This window comes from Podarcis tiliguerta (assembly GCF_965153285.1).
Source record: "Podarcis tiliguerta genome assembly, chromosome: 1".
Taxonomy (NCBI): domain Eukaryota; kingdom Metazoa; phylum Chordata; class Lepidosauria; order Squamata; family Lacertidae; genus Podarcis; species Podarcis tiliguerta.
In genome coordinates, this window is record NC_139534.1 from 14,281,364 (window position 1) to 14,306,519 (window position 25,156).

The 25,156-nt window shown below is 46.6% G+C and overlaps 1 protein-coding gene across 3 annotated transcripts in view; it reads right to left on the minus strand.

The window, feature by feature from the left end:
- CCDC150 (coiled-coil domain containing 150) overlaps positions 1-25,156 on the minus strand; it is a 54,495-nt gene that overhangs the window by 11,730 nt on the left and 17,609 nt on the right. For all 3 annotated transcript variants that reach the window (XM_083406934.1, XM_083406935.1, XM_083406936.1), the window contains 15 exons: positions 24,691-24,807; positions 23,545-23,674; positions 20,710-20,753; positions 20,328-20,420; positions 19,213-19,320; positions 18,484-18,608; positions 17,112-17,289; positions 14,777-14,845; positions 14,208-14,300; positions 13,416-13,499; positions 9,866-9,973; positions 8,283-8,345; positions 3,904-4,032; positions 1,718-1,887; positions 287-377 (listed from right to left, as the gene is read on the minus strand). In XM_083406934.1, the coding sequence (XP_083263060.1) occupies positions 287-377; positions 1,718-1,887; positions 3,904-4,032; positions 8,283-8,345; positions 9,866-9,973; positions 13,416-13,499; positions 14,208-14,300; positions 14,777-14,845; positions 17,112-17,289; positions 18,484-18,608; positions 19,213-19,320; positions 20,328-20,420; positions 20,710-20,753; positions 23,545-23,674; positions 24,691-24,807 (1,602 nt within the window). The remainder of the gene's footprint in view (positions 1-286; positions 378-1,717; positions 1,888-3,903; positions 4,033-8,282; positions 8,346-9,865; positions 9,974-13,415; positions 13,500-14,207; positions 14,301-14,776; positions 14,846-17,111; positions 17,290-18,483; positions 18,609-19,212; positions 19,321-20,327; positions 20,421-20,709; positions 20,754-23,544; positions 23,675-24,690; positions 24,808-25,156) is intronic.

Genomic DNA, 25,156 nt, shown 5'->3' on the forward strand with positions numbered 1-25,156 from the left:
TCTCTTTATGAAACATACAGCTGTGAAACAACAATTTTAAACAACTTATGCAGCTGTCGCTATGAATCTTAATCTGGGAATGGCTTCATGGATGGGGAAAAAACCCAGTAAAATGAATAGTCAGTTGCCAAATATACATTATGCTCAAACTAATTACACCAATTATTTACGGACAAATGAACTTTGTTCCTGCTATGCAGGATGCGATCCTTCCAGACAGGCCACCCACGCTGAATGTATTGCTGGTTTTAGTCTATTATAGCCACTGGAAGATGCTGATTTTTACCTTAAAGCTGTGTTGAGATTGCAAGGTCATTTTGCTGTGGCACTCCTCCAGCTCTGCCTCTAGCATCAGAATTCTTTGCTGGCTTTGGGTCCTGCAAAAGGAAGCAAAGAGACGATGCGAGAGAGAACACACAAAGGCAAAGGGCGATAGGGAAGCTTCCTTCATGTTTTCTTCCATCAAAAAAGAGCCTCAACTATGACTGAATTAATTCCACTCTGCTCTCGAGGCATACACAGTTGAAAGACTCCTTGAATATTCTCAGAGAATGGTTTGGTTTGCACATAATCCTAAGCCGTGGTTTGCTTAGCAAACCACATTTTAACCACGAGTTGTCCAACAGACGATCCAACAAACCACAGCTTGTTCTTCAAAGTTTGCATTGTTTTCCAGCTGCTCCCTCTTCGTGCCTTTGTAGTTTGCCAAGCTTCCGAGGTGGGGAGACACACCAAAGGCTAGGACTAATGCCGTAACACCAAGCCGTGGTTAAAGCAAACCATGGTTCATACGTCAGCAACACACCATGGCACCAGACTGTGGTTTCATGGTGCTGAACAAGCACGTTAGGCTGCTGGGCAGGGTTCACACACAGCGCTAGGTTATGGTTTAATCAATTGTCATTTAGATAAGCAATGGCTTGTACTGTTTTGCTTCCAAAGCAAATACTTCGCATTTTACATAAAGCATCCAAATTAATTACTCCTGGTTTTCCCAGCGGCATCAGTACAAACAGCATTCAAGGTAACTGCTCCACCCATTCCTTTTCCCAAGTGTGAGAGCCAGTGTGGTGTAGTGGTTAAGAGTGGTGGAGTCGTAATCTGGTGAACTGGGTTCGATTCCCCGCTCCTCCACATGCAGCTGCTGGATGACCTTGGGCCAGTCACACTTCCTTGAAGTCTCTCAGCCCCACTCACCTCACAGAGTGTTTGTTGTGGGGGAGGAAGGGAAAGGAGAATGTTAGCCGCTTTGAGACTCCTTAAAGGGAGTGAAAGGCGGGATATCAAATCCAAACTCTTCTTCTTCTTCTTTTCTTTTTTTCAAACGTATTGAGAGACCCCTTCCGGTCCCTTGTCTTTCTTCCATTCATTTTCAGCCTAGTCAATGGTTATCATCATTCCCTCATTGGATCTTGATCTAGCTGAAGTTAAGTACCTCTCTCACAATTTCTACCCACTCTGCAGCCAGTTTCTTATTTTTAAATGGAGACCATAAATTGCACAGTGTTTCGGGGAAGACCATTTGTAAAAAAAGCAGATAGTCTGAAATGATTCCCCCCCTGAAATGATTCCTTATATTATTGTCTGCAATTATCTCCCCCCCCTTATATTATCCAACTCAGTCTTTTTTTTAAAGTTCCCACTAAATGTGTGCTTTGCTTTAAGCTTTGTTCCACCATGTACCTGGAATGCCATACAAAGCAGGGAGCCAAGTTACCTGTCCTTCTTCAGCTCAGCCACCTCGGAATCCTTGCGTCCCAGCTCAGTCTGAATCTTTTCCAGGGCCGCCTGCATTTTGTTATGAGAGCCCAACACATTCTCCAACATGGCTGTCACTTTGGCATTGTCTTCCTTCGACTCTTCCAGCTTGCGTCGCAGATTTGTCATCTGAAGTACGAAGTAAAGGTAAAGGTAAAGGTACCCCTGCCCGTACGGGCCAGTCTTGACAGACTCTAGGGTTGTGCGCCCATCTCACATAAGAGGCCGGGGGCCAGTGCTGTCCGGAGACACTTCCGGGGCACGTGGCCAGCGTGACAAAGCTGCATCTGGTGAGCCAGCGCAGCACACGGAAACGCCGTTTACCTTCCCACCGGTAAGCGGTCCCTATTTATCTACTTGCACCCGGGGGTGCTTTCGAACTGCTAGGTTGGCAGGCGCTGGGACCGAGCAATGGGAGCGCACCCCGCCGCGGGGATTCGAACCACCGACCTTTCGATCGGCAAGCCCTAGGTGCTGAGGCTTTTACCCACAGCGCCACCCGCGTCCGGGTACGAAAGGGGAACGCAAAAGAGCAGGGGGCCCCAATCACGATTACTTGGGGTGGTATTGGGTCACAAGCGACAGCAGAGGGCCTGCTTTGCTTGCTGAAGGCCCCAGGTTCCACTCCTGACATTTCTACTTCAAGGATATATCAGGTATCCTTGGCAAGACCTTTGAAACACTGGATGGCCAGACAAACACCTTTACAGTCGTACCTTGGATCCCAAACGCCTTGTGAGTCAAACGTTTTGGCTCCTGAACACCGCAAACCTGGAAGTAAGTGTTCCAGTTTGAGAATGTTCTTTGGAACCCAAAACGTCTGACGCAGCTTCCGATTGGCTGCAGGAGCTTCCTGCAGCCAATCAGAAGCCACAATTTGAAAGTCAAACGTTTCAGAAGTCGAACCGACTTCAGGAACGGATTCTGTTCGACTTCTGAGGGACCGGTGTACTTTGGGCTCTCCTGAAAATTGAACTGTAGTGCGCAGCCAAGATCAATGGCAATGAGATTGGCAGCTGCGTGCTGTCTGTTTGTCAAATGTTTGCATGGGTAAACATACAAATTGGTCAGTTTTTCTCCTCCTTCCCCGTTTTATACAGAGACATTTAATTTTAAAAAAACTGGATAAGACTTATATCTTCCTTCAAGAAGCTCCACCAAGCTCACACAAAGTTTGCCAAGGTATTCTCCCATCCAGGCACCAAAAAGGAGACCTACTTGGCTTTAACAAGATTGACAGCACCGCTTCCCCTCAAATTATTTTTTGTGCCCCCAATTTTGTACCTTGGTACCTCGCAGACCAATATGAAAAACAAAAATGAGGCCTCAACGGCTGATTCATTTCATTCATTCCAGAGATTTCTATCCTGGCTTTCAAGACATACGTTTTCTCAAGGCAGCTCACAAGAAATATAAAACAATTTTCAAATAGCAAACAATATCTAAACGATTAAAAACATTTTTCCCCCTAAATAGCAAGCATCAATATCTAAACTACAGTAGTACCTCAGGTTACAAACACCTTGGGTTACAAACACTTCAGGTTACAGACTCTGCTAACCCAAAAGTAGTACCTTGGGTTAAGAACTTTACCTCAGGATGAGAACAGAAATTGTGTGCCAGCGGCACAGCGGCGGTGGGAGGCCCCATTAGCTACAGTGGTACCTCATGTTAAGAATGGTTTCAGGATAAGAACAGACCTCCGGAACGAATTAAGTTCGTAACCAGAAGTACCACTGTATTAAAAACTAACACAACAGCATCAATGAGCTCAGCAAACCAATACAAGGAATGACAGAATGATTTAAAATTTAAAAATAATTTAAAACAAAGAGGATTGTTAATTGAAAATCCAGTCCATCTTCTCTCTAAATTGGCCCTGAGTGTGATTGTTTCCTCTTACACCATGTTGATTTTTTACTTCTTAGGTGGGGCCAACTCTAATAATGATTCCAATCTCTAATAATGATTCCTACGCAGAAATAAGACAAGGTTTCTATTTGGGGAATTAGCACTTGAAAAGCATCCGTATCTCAGGACGGGAGTGACAGGTGATGTGGAGGAGAAATTTCAAAACACACATTGTGGCAGGTTTGCTGCAACGAAGTCCGGACAAAGCTAAAGCACCCAAAGAACATTTTCTACCTTGTGTTTCTCTCTCTCTTCAGTTGCACTTATTTGCCCTTTGAGCTTCTGGTTCTCTCTCAGCGCTTCATCACGGGTTTTGACGGTCACAGAAAAATCGTCCTCTCTGCAGACAAGGGCAGACTGTGTCTTTTGCAAAAACAGAGGGGGAGGGGAGGAGAAATGGTTCAAAGAGTACAGAAAAGATTTTCAGAGCATTTGGGCACCCTTGTCGTTTCAGCCCTGTAGATAAAAGTACCGTATTTTTTGCTCTATAAGACTCACTTTTTCCCTCCTAAAAAGTAAGGGGAAATGTGTGTGCGTCTTATGGAGCGAATGCAGGCTGCGCAGCTATCCCAGAAGCCAGAACAGCAAGAGGGATCGCTGCTTTCGCTGCGCAGTGATCCCTCTTGCTGTTCTGGCTTCTGGGATTCAGAATGTTTTTTTCCTTGTTTTTCTCCTCCAAAAACTAGGTGCGTCTGGTGGTCTGATGCGTCTTATAGAGCGAAAAATATGGTACAAGACAAATGGCCTGACCAGGCCCATTAAAAACACTGATAGGGCTGCCATACAACCAGTAATTTCTGAAAGGCGGCGCTTCGTCCTGGATCTTAGACAACTCAATCAAAGAATCGCATGCCCCAGTTTTTGCTTTTTGAAATACGGCAACCCTAAACACTGACCAGCCCATTCTCCTACCTGTGTGCCACGGCGTCGTAAGGGCTTTGACGAGCTATTTGCTCAGAGGTTTTCCAGTAAAATGTAAATGTAAAGGACACTGGGGGACGCAGGTGGCGCTGTGGGTAAAACCTCAGTGCCTAGGACTTGCCGATCGCATGGTCGGCGGTTCGAATCCCTGCGGCGGGGTGCGCTCCCGTCATTTGGTCCCAGCGCCTGCCAACCTAGCAGTTCGAAAGCACCCCCAGGTGAAGTAGATAAAAAGGGACCGCTTACCAGCGGGAAGGTAAACAGCGTTTCCGTGTGCTGTGCTGGCTTGCCAGATGCAGCTTGTCATGCTGGCCATGTGACCCAGAAGTGTCTTCGGACAGCGCTGGCTCCCGGCCTCTAGAGTGAGATGAGCGCACAACCCTAGAGTCTGTCAAGACTGGCCCGTACGGGCAGGGGTACCTTTACCTTTAAAGGACCCTGGACGGTTAAGTCCAGTCAAAGGCGACTATGGGGTTGCAGCGCTCATCTCGCTTTCAGGCTGAGGGAGCCAGCGTTTGTCCACAGAGAGCTTTCCGGATCATGTGGCCAGCATGACTAAACCTCTTCTGGCGCAACGGGACACCATGACGGAAATCAGAGCGCACTGAAACACCGTTTACCTTCCCACTGCAGCATTAACTATTTACCTACTTGCACTGACATGCTTTCGAACTGCTAGGTTATCAGAGCAACGGGAGCTCACCCCATAACGGGGATTCAAACCGCCAACCTTCTGATCGGCAAGCCGAAGAGGCTCGGTGGTTTAGACCACAGTACCACCCACATCCCAGTTTTCCAGGACCTCCATTTCCCCAGTTCATATTAGATCTAAGGTGCACACAGTACATGGACCATCTTTTAACATACTGCCACGTTTCTCAATTTGGATCGGACCTCCTGGTTTAAGGAGATGGGGGGAACTCATCCATTGAAACACAGTATTTAGTAAGTAACAATAGGATAAGTACGCCGCTTCCCAAACCACTGGGGACACAGTGAACGCAGAGAAAACGGGAATTGTGTGCACAGCCTCAGTTATTAGGTTCAGCTACATTTTATGCCTTTTATTTTGTACATTTATGCATTTTATACATTTAGGGACGCGGGTGGCGCTGTGGGTTAAACCACAGAGCCTAGGACTTGCCAATCAGAAAGTCGGTGGTTCAAATCCCTGCGATAGGGTGAGCGCCCGTTGCTCAGTCCCTGCTCCTGCCAACCTAGCAGTTCGAAAGCACGTCAAAGTGCAAGTAGATAAATAGGCACCGCTCTGGCAGGAAGGTAAACGGCGTTTCCGTGCGCTGCTCTGGTTTGCCAGAAGTGGCTTAGTCATGCTGGCCACATGACCCAGAAGCTGTACGCCGGCTCCCTCGCCCAATAAAGCGAGATGAGCGCCGCAACCCCAGAGTCGGCCACGACTGGACCTAATGGTCAGGGGTCCCTTTACCTTTACCTCTCCATCTTCACCATTTTCAGGCTTGGCACTCACCCTTTGAAGATCTGTCCCCTCACTGGTTATATCCCACTCAGCTTCTAAGTCGCTGGTATCTTTTTTAGTGTCCAGCTTTTCTTTCATGGCCTTTATAGCCTTGAAGAGAACCTTTGGAGAGGCAGGGGGACAATCCCCACACTCGGAGGCAGCCTCCCTTCCGGGCAGATCTATCATGAAACGAACTCTGCGCTCAGGGGAGCATGCAGTGGAAGGTCGCCCACGAAGTCCCTTGGTCTCACAGGCCAGGCATGATCTAAAACGCTCATTGGATTTCTGCGGCCAGCAATTCTCAGATGACTTTCTTTTTTGGAGAGGCATTTTTACTATAGCACTAGCTGCCCGAGCAGAGGAAACCAAACAACTGGAGAAGGCAACGCGAGACGAAAACAGATGCCCCTAACGTCTGGCAAATTAATGGTTGGCAAGGGCTCCATTTGCAAATCCTGCCTCTCAGCCCAACGACGAGTCAATTTATAAGAGTTGTTGCGTCACTGAGGGAGTCTAAAGGAAGCCATTTTAAATCTGCGCTTCTTGGTGGCTGTTTGAAGTTTAAATGCTCAACAACCCCTCCTATCCAAAGATAAATCAACATGTGTTCTCTCTGAAGTCACCAAGACATCACCCTGCTCTGTTTGTGATGTCATGAGGCCTAACCTCTGAGCTCAGAGTGTGACCCAAGCAGAGTAGAACAGCCCACCAATCTGGTTTCTTCCATTTAAATTAGGGGGAGGAGTTGCACAGACCGGTAAGTAGACCGTAGCTGTCAACTTTTCCCTTTTCTTGTGAGGAATCCTATTCGGAATAAGGGAATTCCCCTTAAAAAAAGGGAATAGTTGACAGCTCTGAAGTAGACCTGAATTCCACTCCTGATTCTGTGTTTTTAAAACTACCTCTACACCTAATGTCTTTTTCGTTGGATGCTTGGTTTAGACTCCTTGAGAGCATAGATGCTCCTCTCCTCATCTTGTATCAACACCACTCACCTGATTACTTAGGAATGAACAACAACGGCGTACCTTACAATTTTCCTGGATTGTATTAACCAAGTCCTATGTGGAGCAGACTCACTGAAATTAATGAACCTAAGTGAGTTGTGCTCATTAGCTTCAATAGGTCTATTGTGAGTAGGACTAGCTTTTAAAATCACCCTCTGTAATTCTTACACATGGACAAGGTGCATTTGAGCAATTAATCCCACACTGTGTTTCTTCCTAAAATTTAATGTAAAGGTAAAGGGACCCCTGACCATTATGTCCAGTTGTGGCCGACTCTGAGGTTGTGACACTCATCTCGCTTTATTGGCCTACAGAGTCTAGGGCTTGCCGATCAGAAGGTCGGCGGTTCGAATCCCCGCAACGGGGTGAGCTCCCATTGCTCGGTCCCTCTCCTGCCAACCTAGCAGTTCAAAAGCACGTCAAAGTGCAAGTAGATAAATAGGTACCGCTCCGGCGGGAAGGTAAACGGCGTTTCCGTGCGCTGCTCTGGTTTGCCAGAAGCGGCTTAGTCATGCTGGCCACATGACCCGGAAGCTGTACGCTGGCTCCCTTGGCCAGTAAAGCAAGATGAGCCCCGCAACCCCAGAGTCGGCCACGACTGGACCTAATAGTCAGGGGTCCCTTTACCTTTACACACCCCCCCTAAAGTGGGAAACAGCTTCTGGGCAGGAAGTTATGTGTGTGTCAGAACAAGCTAACCCCCCCCCCCTTTGGCACCACAGCTATCCTGGAGGCAGTAGCGCCTCGCATTCAAGCGCTCTAGTCCTCATGACAACTCTGGGGATGCCCAAGCAAGCCCAAGCCTTCCCTATGGCTTTGCGAGCTATAGAAAGTGATGAACCCTCAAGCCATCTCTTTGGCCCAGAGGCAATCATGCAGGAAGACAGTGGACTTGGAGGAAGGACAAGGTGGAAAGTCTTGTCTTCCTTGGCCGAGTTTCTCCCCTTCCCCCTGCAGTATTTCTTCACTTACTAGCCGTACCGAGAAATCATATATTCAGGTGAGGCTGAATACAAAGTCCCAGCACAGGTAATGCATTTCGAAAGGAGAGTCTGGCAGGCCTTACAACGCCAGAACGATGATCTGAACAGCCACCGTTTGTTCTTGTTCTGTATATTTGTCAGAAAGAATAGAGTCCTTTGCTGTGGACCCTTTGCTGCCCAAAACACGAGGGTGTTAACTGAAAGACATTGCCATTGGTCCAGTACCTGTTTTAGTTTTGCTTCTATCCTCTGCGTGTTGATCCTAATGGAGGCAAGTTCGGCATTCATCTGAAAAGCGAGGCAACAAAAAGCTGAAACGAAGCCCTTCAAAGACAGCTCGTTTCCACCAGCAATTTTTCCTGAGCTCTCAGCATTCCATGCATCCATTAACACCCATGGAATCTGGACACTGGCACAGAATTTAGTTTTTTTTAAAAACTGAATTACAGTGGTACCTCGGGTTACGTACGCTTCAGGTTACACACGCTTCAGATTACAGACTCCGCTAACCCAAAAATAGTAACTCAGGTTAAGAACTTTGCTTCAGGATGACAACAGAAATCGTGCTCCGGTGGCGCAGCGACAGCAGGAGGTTCCATTAGCTAAAGTGGTGCTTCAGGTTAAGAACAGTTTCAGGTTAAGAACGGACCTCCGGAACGAATTAAGTACCGTATTTTTCGCTCTATAAGACGCACCAGACCACAAGACGCACCTAGTTTTTGGAGGAGGAAAACAAGAAGAAAAAAATCTGAATCTCAGAAGCCAGAACAGCAAGAGGGATCGCTGTGCAGTGAAAGCAGCAATCCCTCTTGCTGTTCTGGCTTCTGGGATAGCTGCGCAGCCTGCATTCGCTCCATAAGACGCACACACATTTCCCCTTACTTTTTAGGAGGGAAAAAGTGAGTCTTATAGAGCAAAAAATACGGTACTTAACCCGAGGTACCACTGTATTCTAGGGACGCGGGTGGCACTGTGGGTTAAACCACAGAGCCTAGGACTTGCTGATCAGAAGGTCGTCACTTCGAATCCCGGTGACAGGGTGAGCTCCCGTTGTTCAGTCCCAGCTCCTGCCAACCTAGCAGTTCGAAAGCACGTCAAAGTGCAAGTAGATAAATAGGTACCGCTCTGGCAGGAAGGTAAATGGCGTTTCCGTGCGCTGCTCTGGTTTGCCAGAAGCGGCTTGGTCATGCTGGCCACATGACCCGGAAGCTGTACGCCGGCTCCCTCGGCCAATAAAGCAAGATGAGTGCCGCAACTCCAGAGTCAGCCACGACTGGACCTAATGGTCAGGGGTCCCTTTACCTTTTACCTTTACCACTGTATTGTTTTCCATTCCTAATACTAGTGTAGAGTAGCTGCAAAATAGAATAACAATACCTGACCAATGCTCAGAAAGCTTGATTAAGACTTCTAGCACTCTGCTTCCAAATGCCAGGAAAGCCAAAATATTGCTGTTTCATTAATGCAGATAATATGTAAATATGCACCAAGCATAATGGGCAGTATTCTACTATCAGTGCAAGGATTTCCACTAGCACAGTGGGACTCCCCACCGCATCTCCTGAGTGCACGCTGCACCCTTCCCAAATCTGCTCTAAATGATTGGGGGAACCCCTAGGACAGATTTTGGGGGCACACAGGGGGAGGAGAAGAGTGGGAAGGTCTGTTGGACAAGCAGAAATCTTTGCGCTGACTTTCTGAGTACAGAATCTAATTATGTCATGGCACAAAGAGGAATTTCCCCAGCTTGTCCTTCAGCCCAGAAAGACTGGCAACCCATGCTGTAGGTCAATATAACCGGATCGTACCTGGTTACACTTTGTCTCCAAGGCGGTGTTCAGCTTGCGAAGCCGGCTGTTTTCCGAGCGTGTGTCCTGGAGGGACTGCGCCTTTTCTTCCAGCTGCTTCACTCTGGTCTATGATAAACGAAAGACGACACGTGTTCCAGAGCCTTCTAAAATACAAGCCTGCGATCTGGAAACAGGAATGGCGTTTGCCAAACTCAGAGGAAAAAAGGCACAATCCGGGTGGTATTGAGATAAAACCCACACCGGCCGCTTACAGCTACTTTTCTGCGAGTTTGCGCAGGTACCTTGTTTTCAACTGAGAAAAGCTATTTTATGAATGCTGTCCTAAAGATACTTGCATGAAAGCTAAGACCCATTTAAATGAATGAGACATATTTCCAAGTGAACGGGGTCTGACGCGATACTTGGCAGCTGCCTGTGATCCTGAAAATGTATGCTTCCTAGCTGGTCACTTATTTCTGTCTCCATCCTCGCCTTCCTGTCTAAATACAGTGGTACTCGGGTTACATACGCTTCAGGTTACAGACTCTGCTAACCCAGAAATAGTGCTTCAGGTTAAGAACTTTGCTTCAGGATGAGAACAGAAATTGTGCTCCGGCGGCGCGGCAGCAGCAGGAGGCACTTAGCTAAAGTGGTGCTTCAGGTTAAGAACAGTTTCAGGTTAAGTACAGACCTCCAGAACAAATTAAGTACTTAACCCGAGGTACCACTGTAGTCATAAAGACTCCAAATGCAAGGCATCGTTTAAATCAGGCATAGGGAAACTCTGGCCCTCCAGATGTTTTGGAACTACATCTCCCATCATCCCTAGCTAACAGTGGTCGGGGATGATGGGAATTGTAGTCTCAAAACATCCAGAGGGCCAGAGTTTGCCTATGCCTGGTTTAAATTAAGACTTTCCCCCTTCCTTCTGCCTCTGTAAAGCCTACCTGTTAATTTCTGAGGCTGTGAGATTGGCAGTGTGTGTGGGATGTATATTATAAAGGTAAAGGTACCCCTGCCCGTACGGGCCAGTCTTGACAGACTCTAGGGTTGTGCGCCCATCTCACTCAAGAGGCCGAGGGCCAGCGCTGTCCAAAGACACTTCCGGGTCACGTGGCCAGCGTGACAAGCTGCATCTGGCAAGCCAGAGCCGCACACGGAAACACCGTTTACCTTCCCGCTAGTAAGCGGTCCCTATTTATCTACTTGCACCCGGGAGTGCTTTCGAACTGCTAGGTTGGCAGGCGCTGGGACTGAACAACGGGAGCGCACCCCGCCGCGGGGATTCGAACCGCCGACCTTTCGATCGGCAAGCCCTAGGCGCTGAGGCTTTTACCCACAGCGCCACCCACGTCCCTTATGTATATTATATAGTTATACAAAAAACCCCACCAGCATTAGGGGTTTCCTTTTCACCCTCTCCATGCCACACCAGTGAGGCCGAGTTGTTGATTACTGGGGCCAGATGTCAGAAGAGCAACGTCCAAGGTCATGTTAAGGAGGAATGTGTGTATGCAAGATCTGTTTTTTCTCAGGCAAAGTGCTACTCAAGAGGTATCAGAAGGAAATGTTTGAAAACTTACGAACGACTATGATAGATAGATAGAAGAGGATTTATTCCACACTTGACTGTTTTGAGGACAGGCATAAAAAGGCATAGCAGAAATTGGTAACTGGACAGGTGATGTGTAGGGAGAAGGGATGAATGTATTTTGAAATGATAGTTGGAAAAAAGTTATTTTTTTTGGAAGCAGCAAAGGAGGGAGGAAAACGGAGGGGGCACCTGGGGTGGGAGGGAAGCCCAACTTTCAAATCTGTATTGAATTTGTCTTGATTTGGTGACAATTCGTTAAAAATAATGGAACATCAATAAAAATAATTGGCAAAAAGGGAGGAGGGATCTGGTTGCTTTGTTGTTTATTGGCACACTTGGAACTGAAAAAGGAAAAAAAACCCATAGCGGAATGCCAGTGCAGTCTGGCTAGAGCCAAAATCAAATTTCAGGCTCCCTTTGAAAGCTTCAGGGGTGCCATGGAGGCAAGGTTCCCACTGATCCACTCCAGACGCTGCTCCAATGTTAAACAAGTATCAAAAACCACATCAGAAGGACCAGCTGCTCTGTTTCTTACCATAGAAGCACCACCTGGCTTGGATATTGCCGAAAAGTAGTTTACATGGTACTCCTGTAATGCTTTGAAGCAGGGCTGAGGAGCCTCCAAGTGCTGTTTAACACCACTTCCCATCAAACCCAGCTGGCATGGCCAACGGGCAGAGATGATGGGAGTTGTAGTCCACCACCATCGAGAGCCACAGGCTCCCCGATTTAAAGGGTCCCTGCGCACACCGCGTTCAAAATAACAAGCTCAAATGCATTCAGCATGATGGAGCCTTCTTTCCTTTTCCTTTCTTTAAAAATAATAATTTTATCTCGTAACAATACAAAGCTACCTCAGAGGTACCATCTGCCATTTTGCTTGGATGAAGAGCCTTTTTAACAATGCACACATGCACTTACAAATCCCCTCTCTGCAAATTATTGCTGTTTGGGTTTTAATTATTTACTTGTTCATATCCTGTATTTCATTCTGTGACCCGCCCTGAGATCTTATGAAGAAGGGCAACATATAAATTTAAATTTTAATAATAATAATAAATAATAATAATAATAATAATAATAATAATAATATCATACTAAACAGTGCCATTTTTCTAGAAAAAGGGTGCCGGAACTCAACCTGAAAGCCTCCCTTGTTCTCTTAGAATGGCAATGGTGCTCCTTAATTCCTTAAGGAATACATCAAAATTTATGTGGAAAAAGTAGAATTTCTGACAGATATTGAGTTAATCCAGAAAATGATTAGAGTGAAAGGAGAGTAAAGTCAAGATAGAAGAAGAGATTAAAGAAAAATAAAATAGCGTAACAAGAATGGCTAGAAGTCACTTGGTGGGTGTCCGTGTGGGTTAGGTGTGTAGGTATGTTGATATGTACAGTACAGGTAGGTATTATAAAGAGTAATGTAGGTATGTTTTATGTTATGAAAATAAGGTAGTGGGTTGTGTATGTGTATTGTGTAAATGTGTATGTATGTGTTTTATATCTTAATAAAATTAATTTTTTTATAAAAATAGAATGGCAATGGCGCCCACCTGAGAGGTGCCGGAACTGAATTCCGGTGAGTTCCGGCTGAAAAAAAGCCCTGATAAGGTACAAAAGCCTGAGAACTAAAACGAAACAGCCAAGTGGCCCTCAGCAATAAAACCACAGTTGGCCCCAGGGTTTTGCTGCTCTTCTGCGTAGTCATCACTCAGCAGCCTTTCAAGAGACAAAAGGATGGCTGCATGGTCAGCACTACTTGGGCTGCGTTAACACCAAAAGACTAAAGCTCTAGTATTCTGATGCATTCTACTCTTGAGTCCTTTTAAGCTGGGTGGGAGCGGGGAGTGGTGATAGTTGTTTATCCCCACCCAGGAAACAGCAGCACTAAAAAGAGCAAAGCTCTATCGGCGGGGAAGAACTGAGAGAAGGCAAACAGCCAGTGGCCGGCCTCACTCCACAAGGCTGACATACCTGAAGTTTCCCTTTCTCGTAAGCCAGTTTATTTTTGGTGTCCGTCAGCTCTTCCAGAACTTGCTTTACTTGCTGTTGGGCATTCTGGGGGAAGACAAAAGCAGAGGTCATTCTCGTTCACTCACTGATGTCTGCATTGCTCATTTAGAAGGAATGGGAGAAGAAGGAATGGGAGAAGAAGGAATGGGAGAAGAAGCCATTACCGGGTCGTTCTCTTTCCCTTTCAAAAAGGGAATCCTAACAGTAGCATTGTTCAATAATTTGTGAGCAGCCTGGTCAAGAGCCATCTAAAGGGCCACTTCCTGGGCCTGTTAAGAGCCCTCAGATCTCAGGTTCTGATTCTCTTGCTGGACAGAGATGGAGAAACCAAGATCTTCACTGTGGTCCACCATCACGGCGGAACAGTTGAAATAACAGAAGCAAGCCAAATGAAACAGGCCATTTGCCTTAGCTCAGAAGCAGCCAGTGTGGGGCGGGCCTTGCAGATGTTGTAGGACTACAATTCCCATCAACCCCAGCCTGTATTATGGTCAATGGTCAGGGATAATGGGAGCTGTAGTCCAACAACATCTGGGGCCACCAACATCTGGGCTGTCCCACCTTAACTAATTAAAGATATATTGAACATGGATATTAAAGACTGGTTTCCCAAAGAAACAACAAAACTCTTAGCATATTGGTTCTATGTTGCTTACTATTCGTTCTTTTTACAGATTTCTTTTTTTAAGGGAGAAGCTTGTTCTAATATTATGAAAATATTCTGAAATTATTTCTGCTGAGACTGAAAATTACATGTTGGTGTTCCAAGGCAGCTTCCCGCTCCATTAATTTCTTGTTTTCTTCTTCCAACACCTTCACGGTATCTTTGAGAGGACCGATTTCCAACTTGAAAAAAAGAAGGGAAATTGCCATTATTATTTGCTTGCTTCTTTATTTCACCAGGCGAATTCAAGGCAGATCACACACAAAAAATAGTCTTAACTACTCACACTGGCGTGCTTTTCAACTGCTAGGTTGGCAGGAGCTGGGACAGAGCAACAGGAGCTCACCCCGTTGCGGGGATTCGAATTCCCAACCTTCCGATCGGCAAGCCCAAGAGGCTCAGTGGTTTAGACCACAGCGCCATCCGCATCCCAGTTGCTGGTACACCACCAACAAAGGCTGTTGATGTCCCAAGCCAAGTGAGGTCACATATGGCTTTGTATTCATTTTAACTTCAGTTATTCTGACTGAATTTATTCAGAAGAACCATACTGGATCCAGAACGGACCGCTACAATCCAGTTAATTCTGATGCATCCCCAGTACCAACAGAGTGTAAACCAGTCTTGTCGGCAGCCGTGGTATGAATGACCACCATACCTTGTGTTCTGTTAGTTCCGCTTCCAATCTTTTGTTCTCTTCCGTTATTTCATGTATTGTTTTCTGCATCTGCCACCAAGGATTAAAAAACAGCTCCATCATCAACCTCACCAAAGGAGGATCCAAGCTGCTCTATTTTACCTCCCTAGGTATTTGAGAGAGAGAAAATAAACTTACCAAACCCCAGCCTGCCAGCTTCTAACTCTGTACTAGGCACAGCTCCTTACATTTCCTTTTATTCCTCATTGCTCCGCTATTGATCTACACACACGATCCATTTGCCTGCACTTCCTCCCTGGAGGACAGTGGGCTCCCCTTGCACTTTTACAAAATAATCTTGAACTGGTGAAATTAAATATGTTGCCCTCCCCGCATCAAGGGTTGCTTACCAATATGCCTAAAGCCCCAAAAAGGTTAACAAGAAAAACTGCCATGTGCACACCAAATACACACAGCAACCTAGCTCTACTGGCTGATAATAATAATAATTTTTATTTATATCCTGCCCTCCCCGGCCAGAACGGGGCTCAGGGCGGCTAACATCAAAATATACAATACATTAAGACATTAATACAGAATGCTTTTTTCCGGCCTAATTTCAGGGGGAGGGGGGACACGACCCTGCGGGGGTGTCAGGGAAAGACTCTGCAGACACACCTGTAGGTCTCATGTGAGCAATCAATAACTCTGAAGTAATTTTTTTAAATTAAAAGCAACTTTTTTAAAAAAAAAAAGTACTAGTGTAGAAATTTCCCTAACAGCTATTATGAAAGGGTGCATTTGGCAAAAAGCTAGCTTTTTGGTTAAGAAAGGACAGTAACAAGGAAGGGCATATTACTGGGAAGGAACAGAGACAATTGTGCAAATGAAACACACGATTCGTGTATCTTTAATGACTTGTCAAATTCATGTCAGTCTTCCTTTCCCAGGGGTGGGGCGACTCCCAGATACCACTGACAGCTCATAAACTGATGTGCTAAATATACCAGGTCTTTGTGCTGCTTTCAGCGACAGGCTGCACAAAATTGAGTTAAAATAAAATAAAATAAAATAAAAATAAAAATAAAAATATATTATTTATACCCTGCCCATCTGGCTGGGATTTCCCAGCCACTCTGGGCGGGCGGCTTCCAAAAAAATATTAAAATACTGTAATACATCAAACATTAAAAGCTTCCCTAAACAGGGCTGCCTTCAGATGTCTTCTAAAAGTCTGGTAGTTGTTGTTCTCTTTGACATCTGGTGGGAGGGCGTTCCACAGGGAGGGCGCCACTACCGAGAAGGCCCTCTGCCTGGTTCCCTGTAACTTGGCTTCTTGCAGTGAGGGAACCACCAGAAGGCCCTTGGCGCTGGACCTCAGTGTCTGGGCAGAACAATGGAGGTGGAGACACTCCTTCAGGTATACTGGGCTGAGGCCGTTTAGGGCAGGGGTCTGCAACCCGCGGCTCCGGAGCCGCATGTGGCTCTTTTACACCTTTGCCGCGGCTCCGGGGCGGATACTAGCGAGGGGAGGAGGCGCACTGTGCGCCCCGACACTCCCCACTGTGGCGGGCGCTGTACTGGCTGTGACGTCGCATGGGGGCGGTGCGTGCATTAGTCACGCACCGTCCCGATGTCACCTTCCCGCCCGCCCACCCGCTACATTGTAAGGGGCATGTACGCTGGTCACTGCATTGAAAGGGGGCATGTACGCTGGTCACTGTTTTGAAGGGGAGTGAAGAACACACACACACAAAAAGGTAACTTGTTAATTTAACGTTTATTTCTATGAGGAGGAGTAATTCTGAGGGGTCAAACAAAGAAATAATTTTTAAAAAAGTGACAAAAAAGTTATTTTTACAATGACGAGTATTGCGGCTCCCAGTTTTTTTTTCTTCGGAAACGGGTCCAAGTGGCTCTTTTTGTCTTAAAGGTTGCAGACCCCTGGTTTAGGGCTTTAAAGGTCAGCACCAACACTTTGAATTGTGCTCGGAAACGTACTGGGAGCCAATGTAGGTCTTTCAAGACCGGTGTTATGTGGTCTCGGCGTTATATGATCTCGGAGTTAGTACAGAAATGTTCCCCTCTCCGTTATAAACCATAGCATTCTGTGGTACTAAGTGGTACATCTTGGTCCTTGTAGGCTGCTATTGGGGGAACGCCACACATTTCTCTAAAGAGTGTTTAATGCCCAAACAGACGTTTAATATAGTGACTTGTCTCAAACCAAGAGTAGGCCCACTGAGATTAAACAGACCTAAGTCGGCCATGCCCATTAAATTCAGCGGGTTTACTCTGGGTAGGCCTAAGATGCAACCCAGTATTTTTAAAATAACTTGGCAAATGTTCATGGTACCTGTTCCTCTAGCCTCTCCTTCTCCTTCAGCAGAGAGTCCCTCTCCTGCAGAGCTGCCTCCAGTTCGCTTCGGATCCTGGCAACTGTGGACTCCAGGAGCTCCTTTTGAGCGGTTGTGGTCTCCTGGAGTTCGGATGCCTCATGCCCGCAGGCAGCGTGTGCGACACGCAAGGCTTCTCTGTGGAGCAAAGCAGCAAACACCAATACATTACACACCTTTGAAGGTGACCCGGAAACTACAACGAATCCAGAATGCGGCAGCTAGACTGGTGACTGGGAGTGGCTACCAAGACCACATAACACTGGTCTTGAAAGACCGACACTGGCTCCCAGTACATTTCCGAGCACAATGCAAAGTGCTGGTACTGACCTTTAAAGCCCTAAACGGCCTTGGTTCAGTATACCTGAAGGAACATCTCCATCCCCATCGTTCAACCCGGACACTGAGGCCCAGCGCCGAGGGCCTTCTGGCAGTTCCCTCCCTGCAAGATGTGAGGTTACAGGGAACCAGGCAGAGGGTCTTCTTGGTAGTGGCACCCACCCCTTCAGATATCAAGGAGAGAAATAACTATCTGACTTTTAGAAGACATCTGAAGGCAGCCCTGTACTGGGAAGTTTTTTATGTTTGGCATTTTATTGTGCTTTTAATATTCTGTTGGGAGCCACCCAGAGTGGCTGGGGAAACCCAGCCAGATGGGCGGGGTATAAATAATATATTATTATTATTATTACTTCTGCAACCTTCAAAAGCAGCCAAAGGTCTCACATTTCAGACAGCAAATGTATGCCACAGAATGAGACACCTTGCATTTAAGACTGAAGTAGAGCTTGTGTTAAGATTTTATATACATGTGTATACATACATACATACACACACACACACACATATATATATATAAGGTAAAGGTAAAGGTACCCCTGCCCGTACTAGGGTTGTGCGCCCATCTCACTCAAGAGGCCGGGGGCCAGCGATGTTCGAAGACACTTCCGGGTCACGTGGCCAGCGTGACAAGCTGCATCTGGCGAGCCAGCGCAGCACACGGAACACCGTTTACCTTCCCGCTAGTAAGCGCTCCCTATTTATCTACTTGCCCCTGGGGGTGCTTTCGAACTGCTAGGTTGGCAGGCGCTGGGACCGAACAACGGGAGCTCACCCCGCCGCAGGGATTCGAACCGCCGACCTTTCGATTGGCAAGCCCTAGGCGCTGAGGCTTTTACCCACAGTGCCACCCGCGTCCCTATATATATACATACATACTATATATATATATATATATATACACACACACACACACACACACACACACACATATGGAATATGACATAAAAGGAAGCCAGGCCATGCATAGGAAAGCAATACTTTGGCTCTCACATCTCTCTCTGAAGCTGAGCTTTTTCATTCTGCACAATCTGCAGTTCCGCCGTAATACTGGCCCGGGCAGCATCCAGAATCAAGTCTTGCTCTTGCAGCTTCTGATTGATTTTATCCTGCTCCACCTAAAAAAGAAAGAAGGAATTATGAAGGCGTTTATAATGATAAAATGAAGACCCAACGTTTTCAGCGTGAAAATCTTGGCTGGGAAGAGCTGGAAGTGCCGCTCACTGCTTTGCAGACCTCTTTCCACCTGGCCTGAGAGGGCAGGGCCCAGACTGACTCCAGCTACAAAAGCTAAGGCTAGTGAAGAGGCCAGACCACCTTGGCTGCTTCTTAGTGCAGACTCAGGCTATTGAGCTTCCACAGTGTTGCCTCCAGATGTTTTGAGACTACAGTTCCCAGCATCCCTGACCACTGGTCCTGCTAGCTAGGGATCATGGGAGTTGTAGTCCGACAAATTCTGGTGACCTAAATTTGAGGAAACACTGTTACACGAAGCCCACTTGACATATTACAAAATATTAGTTGGTACAAAAGTCCGTCAGGAAGGGGGGAAACTGAGGAGAACGGGCTTGCCTCCCACAATTCTTTGCTCCTACCTTTGCCACATGCTCAGATATAGAACCCAACCCCTCACCAACCTATGGAAATTGTGTATGGCATACACATCGCAGATTAATAGGACGGTTTCTGAAACGTGTGAAACGTGTGAAAATGGCTCCACACCTTTAGGGCGGCCTGGTGATCCGAGATGAGTTGAGCGTTCTCCACGGTAACACTTCGAAGGGTGTCGTTCATTTCTGCACACTGTTGGGTCAACTGCTCATTCAGCGCCTTGAGGAAGGACACAAGAGTCACAAGAAGTGTCTATCAATTCATTATTCCCAGCTTTCTTCCTTAAGAATATATGGTAAAATATTGCTCAAAAAAAGATATGCTAATATGCCTAGATTAAAATGTAAAGTATCTGAGGGAAGGTAAATTAGCAAGGAAAGACAATAAGAATATATAGAAGATTTGAGGAGTCTGTAAATGCAAAGATAAGTGTAATCTCAGAATGTAGAGGAAATTTGGTCTGTGACCGTAATAAAGTGGAAATCAAGTGGGGGCGGAGGGAAGCGGGGGGAGGGACAAAAGAATATTAGGTTTGATTGATGGTACCTCGGGTTACATACGCTTCAGGTTACAAACTCTGCTAACCCAGAAATAGTACCTCAGGTTAAGAACTTTGCTTCAGGATGAGAACAGAAATCGTGCTCCGGCGGCGCAGCAGCACCAGGAGGCCCCATTAGCTAAAGTGGTGCTTCAGATTAAGAACAGTTTCAGGTTAAGAACAGACCTCTGGAACGAATTAAGTACTTAACCTGAGGTACCACTGTATATGGGGATGGGGAGGATGTGGTGATGGCTTTGGTTTATTTATATTGTGATGTAATATGGAAAAAACCAGGAAAATATTGTAATGGAAATCATAATAATAATGATGATGATGAAGGGGGATTCTATGTGCCTTAGGTAGCTAGGTCCTACAGCCAATGTCAGGCAGGATTCAACTTGTTCTGGCTCTGTCCCCATCCTCCTCGCTGCCAAGTTCAACACGGGCAGAACTGAGACTAAACAGGAGGTTGTAGGGGTAGCACCACATTTGCCCTCAAGGAAAGACCGCGACCAGATATTCCTGGGTTCCCCAGCCTCTAGTTCTTCAGCACCCATATTCCACACACATACAAAATGGCACATGCAAAATTTATCCAGACCTTGGCAAAGCTATCTCTCTTTTCTGCTAGACACAATTTTGAACAGAGTCCTTAAAAAAATTTTTTTTAAAAAAATCCCATTACTTGCACTTTTTCTGCCACCTCTCGCAGAGAGGCTATTTCTGATCGCAGCTGCGTGTTCTCCTCATGTTCCCTGCTCAGAGACAGCCGTGCAGCCTAAAGGAAAAGAAGAGGAAACAAAGGATTCCCTGGGGGAAGATGCTTCAAACAGGCAAAGAACTGCAGGTAGTTAAACCAGGTGTGTCAATACATCCCGTTTTTCCATCTCATTTTTCATGTAATGGGGCAGTCCAGTTAAATTAGTACAGCTCTTGAATAATTAGCCTCATGCCCTTGCTGTATCAGCCGCACTTACCTGAACTGTAGGTATATATGGGGCCAAGACATTAAAAGGGGGGAGGGAGAGAATCCTGCCAAATTCCACAATTCCTGTTTTTAAACTTACTTTCCCTTCTTCGCTGAGCCTGGAGATGGTATTCTCACGGGAGTCTAGAACAGAACCCACAGAAAGAAAGCGTCATCGGGTTTTGAAGCTATTAATCAAAATGCTAACCATCATCACTTAGATGTTGTTGGTTTTTTTCCCCAAATAAAAACACCAAATATAGAACTCTGCTACAGAAACTGCTGCGCCAGGCTCTTTTTTTCCTAAAATACTGTTTCGGACTGACAAGCAAGGACAAATATTAAGATAGATGACTTTTCTTATGGTAAACCTAAGAAAGGATTGGCTCAGGGGTCGGCAAACTAAGGCCCAGGGGCTGGATCAGGCTCAATTGCCTTCAGGATCCGGCCTGCGGACCGTCCGTGGATCGGCGTGGGGCTTCTTTTCATTTGGGCTGCGCCATTTCCCCCCTCTCCCTCACACACACTGCGGCAGCGCCTCCTCCCTCCCTCCTCCTGGCTTCTTCCTGCTCTGCCTAGAGGAGGAAGGGGGCTGGGCTGAGCTGGCTGAGCGCCATTTTAAGCAGCCCCTCTCCGGAGCCAGCCCTTTTGCGCCACTCATCTTCCCTCTGCCGCCGCCACCCTGGTGCTCCTGTGGGCCAGAGAGGGGAGCGAACGAGCTTGCTTTGCCTACCCACGGGAAGCAGCGGCGGCAGCAGCCCCAGGGAAGGTAAGTGCAGCGGCTGAGGGTGGGGAGGAGGGCTACTTGCCCCCCTCACCTCTTCTTCCAGTGGACCAGCCCACAGCTAAATTTTTTTGCCAACCTCTGGATTAGCTGCTGAAACCTTATGCAGGCTTATGTGCAAATACTTTCCATTAAACTCGGAGGGAATTCCTTCTGAGTAAGAGCTACAGGGCTGGGCTGTGGACTGTTAATGCTTTCACAGAAGCCAAAGCAGTACAGTAGTACCTCGGGTTACATACGCTTCAGGTTACATACGCTTCAGGTTACAGACTCTGCTAACCCAGAAATAGTGCTTCAGGTTAAGAACTTTGCTTCAGGATGAGAACAGAAATTGTGCTCCGGCGGCACAGCAGGAGGCCCCATTAGCTAAAGTGGTCTTCAGGTTAAGAACAGTTTCAGGTTAAGAACAGACCTCCGGAACGAATTAAGTACTTAACCCGAGGTACCACTGTAGTTTGTGTATTTCATTTTTTTAACAAAGAGGTCTTTAAACTCATAAAATGAACCCGGTGAGACTAATTCTGTTGCGTTCTCCGATAGTACTGCGGTTTATCATGTAAAAGATTACCTGGCCCTGCTAAGTGTTGATGAAAATCCGTAACAGCTACTGCAGATGAAACCGTCATCTGTAATTTTTTGTTGTCGAAATGTCCCAATAGCTATGCAGACAGCAAAGAAACAATTCCCTCAAAGCTCAATCAACTCTCTTTTCAGCATCTCCAACAGTTACTACAACATCCTTAGGAGTCGGCTGGATAGCCGCTTTCTACATTTTGTGTCATCTCTAAATGTATTTATTCTCATTCAGTTTGTCAATGCCTACGTAAAGGTAAAAGGACCCCTGACATTTAGGTCCAGTCGTGACTGACTCTGGGGTTGCGGCGCTCATCTTGCTTTATTGGCCAAGGGAGTCGGCGTACAGCTTCCGGGTCATGTGGCCAGCATGACTAAGCCGCTTCTGGCGAACCAGAGCAGCGCACAGAAACGCCGTTTGCCTTCCCGCTGGAGTGGTACCTATTTATCTACTTGCACTTTGACGTGCTTTCGAACTGCTAGGTTGGCAGGAGCAGGGACCGAGCGACGGGAGCTCACCCCGTCGTGGGGATTCGAACCACCGACCTTCTGATTGGCAAGTCCTAGGCTCTGTGGTTTAACCCACAACGCTACCCGCGTCCCACTATTATTGCAGTTACTTCACTCCAATGTTAATGTTTTAGTTGGTGTTGACCTTTAAAGCCCTCAACAGCCTCGGCCCATTATACCTGAAGGAGCCTCTCCACCCCCATCGTTCAGCCTGGACCCTGAGGTCCAGCTCTGAGGGCCTTCTGGTGGTTCCCTCACTGCAAGACGTAAGGTGACAGGGAACCAGGCAGAGGGCCTTCTTGGTAGTGGCACCCGCTCTGTGGAACGCCCTCCCAGCAGATGTGAAGGAAATAAACTACTGTATCTGATGTTTAGAAGACATCTGAAGGCAGCCCTGTTTAGGGAAGTTTTTAATGACTGATGTTTTAATGTATTTTTAATCTTTTGCTGCAAGCCGCCCAGAGTGGCTGGGGAAGCCCAGCCAAATGGGCGGGGTATAAATAATAAATTTATTATTATTATTCACAATTGTAGGCCACCCTACATTTGGGCTCCAGACCTGCTAAGACACACTTTCCTATTTCGTCGAGCAGGCTGGGAAGACATCCAAAAGGCCCCTTCTTAAGACTTGAGCTGGTCTCACAGTCCTTTCACACGGGAACAGGCCATTGCAGATTTAATACCACAGGCAGAGCTTACACAATGCAATGGTTTTTAGCGAGTCACTTCACACATTAAACAGAGAGCCAGTGTGGTGTAGTGGTTAAGAGCGGTAGACTCGTAATCTGGTGAACTGGGTTCGATTCCCCGCTCCTCCACATGCAGCTGCTGGGAGACCTTGGGCTAGTCACACTTCTTTGAAGTCTCTCAGCCCCACTCACCTCACAGAGTGTTTGTTGTGGGGGAGGAAGGGAAAGGAGAATGTTAGCCGCTTTGAGACTCCTTAAAGGGAGTGAAAGGCGGGATATCAAATCCAAACTCTTCTTCTTCTTCTGATTGTTACAGGTGGAGCGCATGGAGCATGGACTGGTCTTAAGGCATGAAGAAGATCCAAAAATACTTGCATACCTAGGTCTGATTTAAGCTGTGTACACTGCTGTTCCAGCCGAAGAGCTCTCTCTTCCTCCCTTTGCAGCCTCTCCCGAGATATCTCAATATCTTGGCGGAGGCTGTTACAGTCCTCCTGCAGAATGTGAACCTGTAATGGCATCCAAATAACACATTCAGTAATTTCTTTTTAAAAATAAAAAATAACCACCAGCAAAGCCTTTCATTGAGCTAGACAGCTGAAGAATGAACAAGCTATAGCTGTACTGTTTGCAACCCAAAAAGTTTTTTAAATTTCATTTATTTGGTTTTTCAGATTAAGAGTTTTACAATCCCATATCCAACATACAAGATAAAAACAAGATTCCAAAGAATCTCCTGGACTTCCCTCCTCCCCTTTGTGGGTCCTATTGCTAGCCATTCCCTCCTGCATCTTTTACGATAATCCAAATCTTTTACCTCTCCGTTTTGTCCAAAATTCACCATTAAAGTAAAAGTGTTACTCCAATCCTGCTAACAATTTTAACTGTTTACAATGGTCTTTAAAATAAGTTATAGATTTCCCCCACTCTTTATTTAAAATTTTAATCTTCCTGATTTCTGATTCTTCCGGCTCTTTTTGCCATTTCGGCAACCAAAAAGTTTTTTTTAATACAATGGTACCTCAGGTTAAGTACTTAATTCGTTCCGGAGGTCTGTTCTTAACCTGAAACCGTTCTTAACCTGAAGCACCACTTTAGCTAATGGGGCCTCCTGCTGCCGCCATGCCACCCAAGCACGATTTCTGTTCTCATCCTGAAGCAAAGTTCTTAACCTGAGGTATTATTTCTGGGTTAGCGGAGTCTGTAACCTGAAGTGTATGTAACCTGAAGCATATGTAACCTGAGGTACCACTGTATTGCTTTTAATGCTGTAACCTGCCCTGGGACCTTCAGGTTAAGAACTTTGCTTCAGGATAAGAACAGAAATTGTGCTCCGGCAGCACGGCAGCAGCAGGAGGACCCATTAGCTAAAGTGGTGCTTCAGGTTAAGAGCAGTTTCAGGTTAAGAACAGACCTCCAGAACAAATTAAGTACTTAACCCGAGGTAGCACTGTAGTCTGTCAATAGCCTGCAAAACTGTATTGTTCTGGTGGAATCCTAAAACGAGAACGGACGCTTCACCCACCTGCTTCCTTTCGTTTTCCACCGTCGCTTCCATTTCATGCATCCGATAAAGAAGGACTGCTTGGGATTCTTCCAAGGACTGCCGCATGTTGGATTCCTTGGACAGCTTCTCCGTCAGCTGCAAGCGACAAAGAAGGCGTTTGGAAAACCGGTTCCGTTTCAAACCAGCGCCACAAGAGTGGGAGATTCTAAGCTTCTCTTTATAGGATAAACAACTTGCTTGGTGCTGGGAGGGGCACTGGAAACGCGAGCCTGAGGGCCACGCTGTGTGCAATCGTCTCTACAGCGGTACCTCGGAAGTCAAACAGAATCCGTTCCGGAAGTCTGTTCGACTTCCGAAAACGTTCGGAAACCAAGGCGCAGCTTCCGATTGCCTGCAGGAGCTTCCTGCAGCCAATCAGAAGCTGCGGAAGTCGCGCAGGACGTTCGGGGTCCAAAGAACGTTTGCAAACCGGAACACTCCAGGT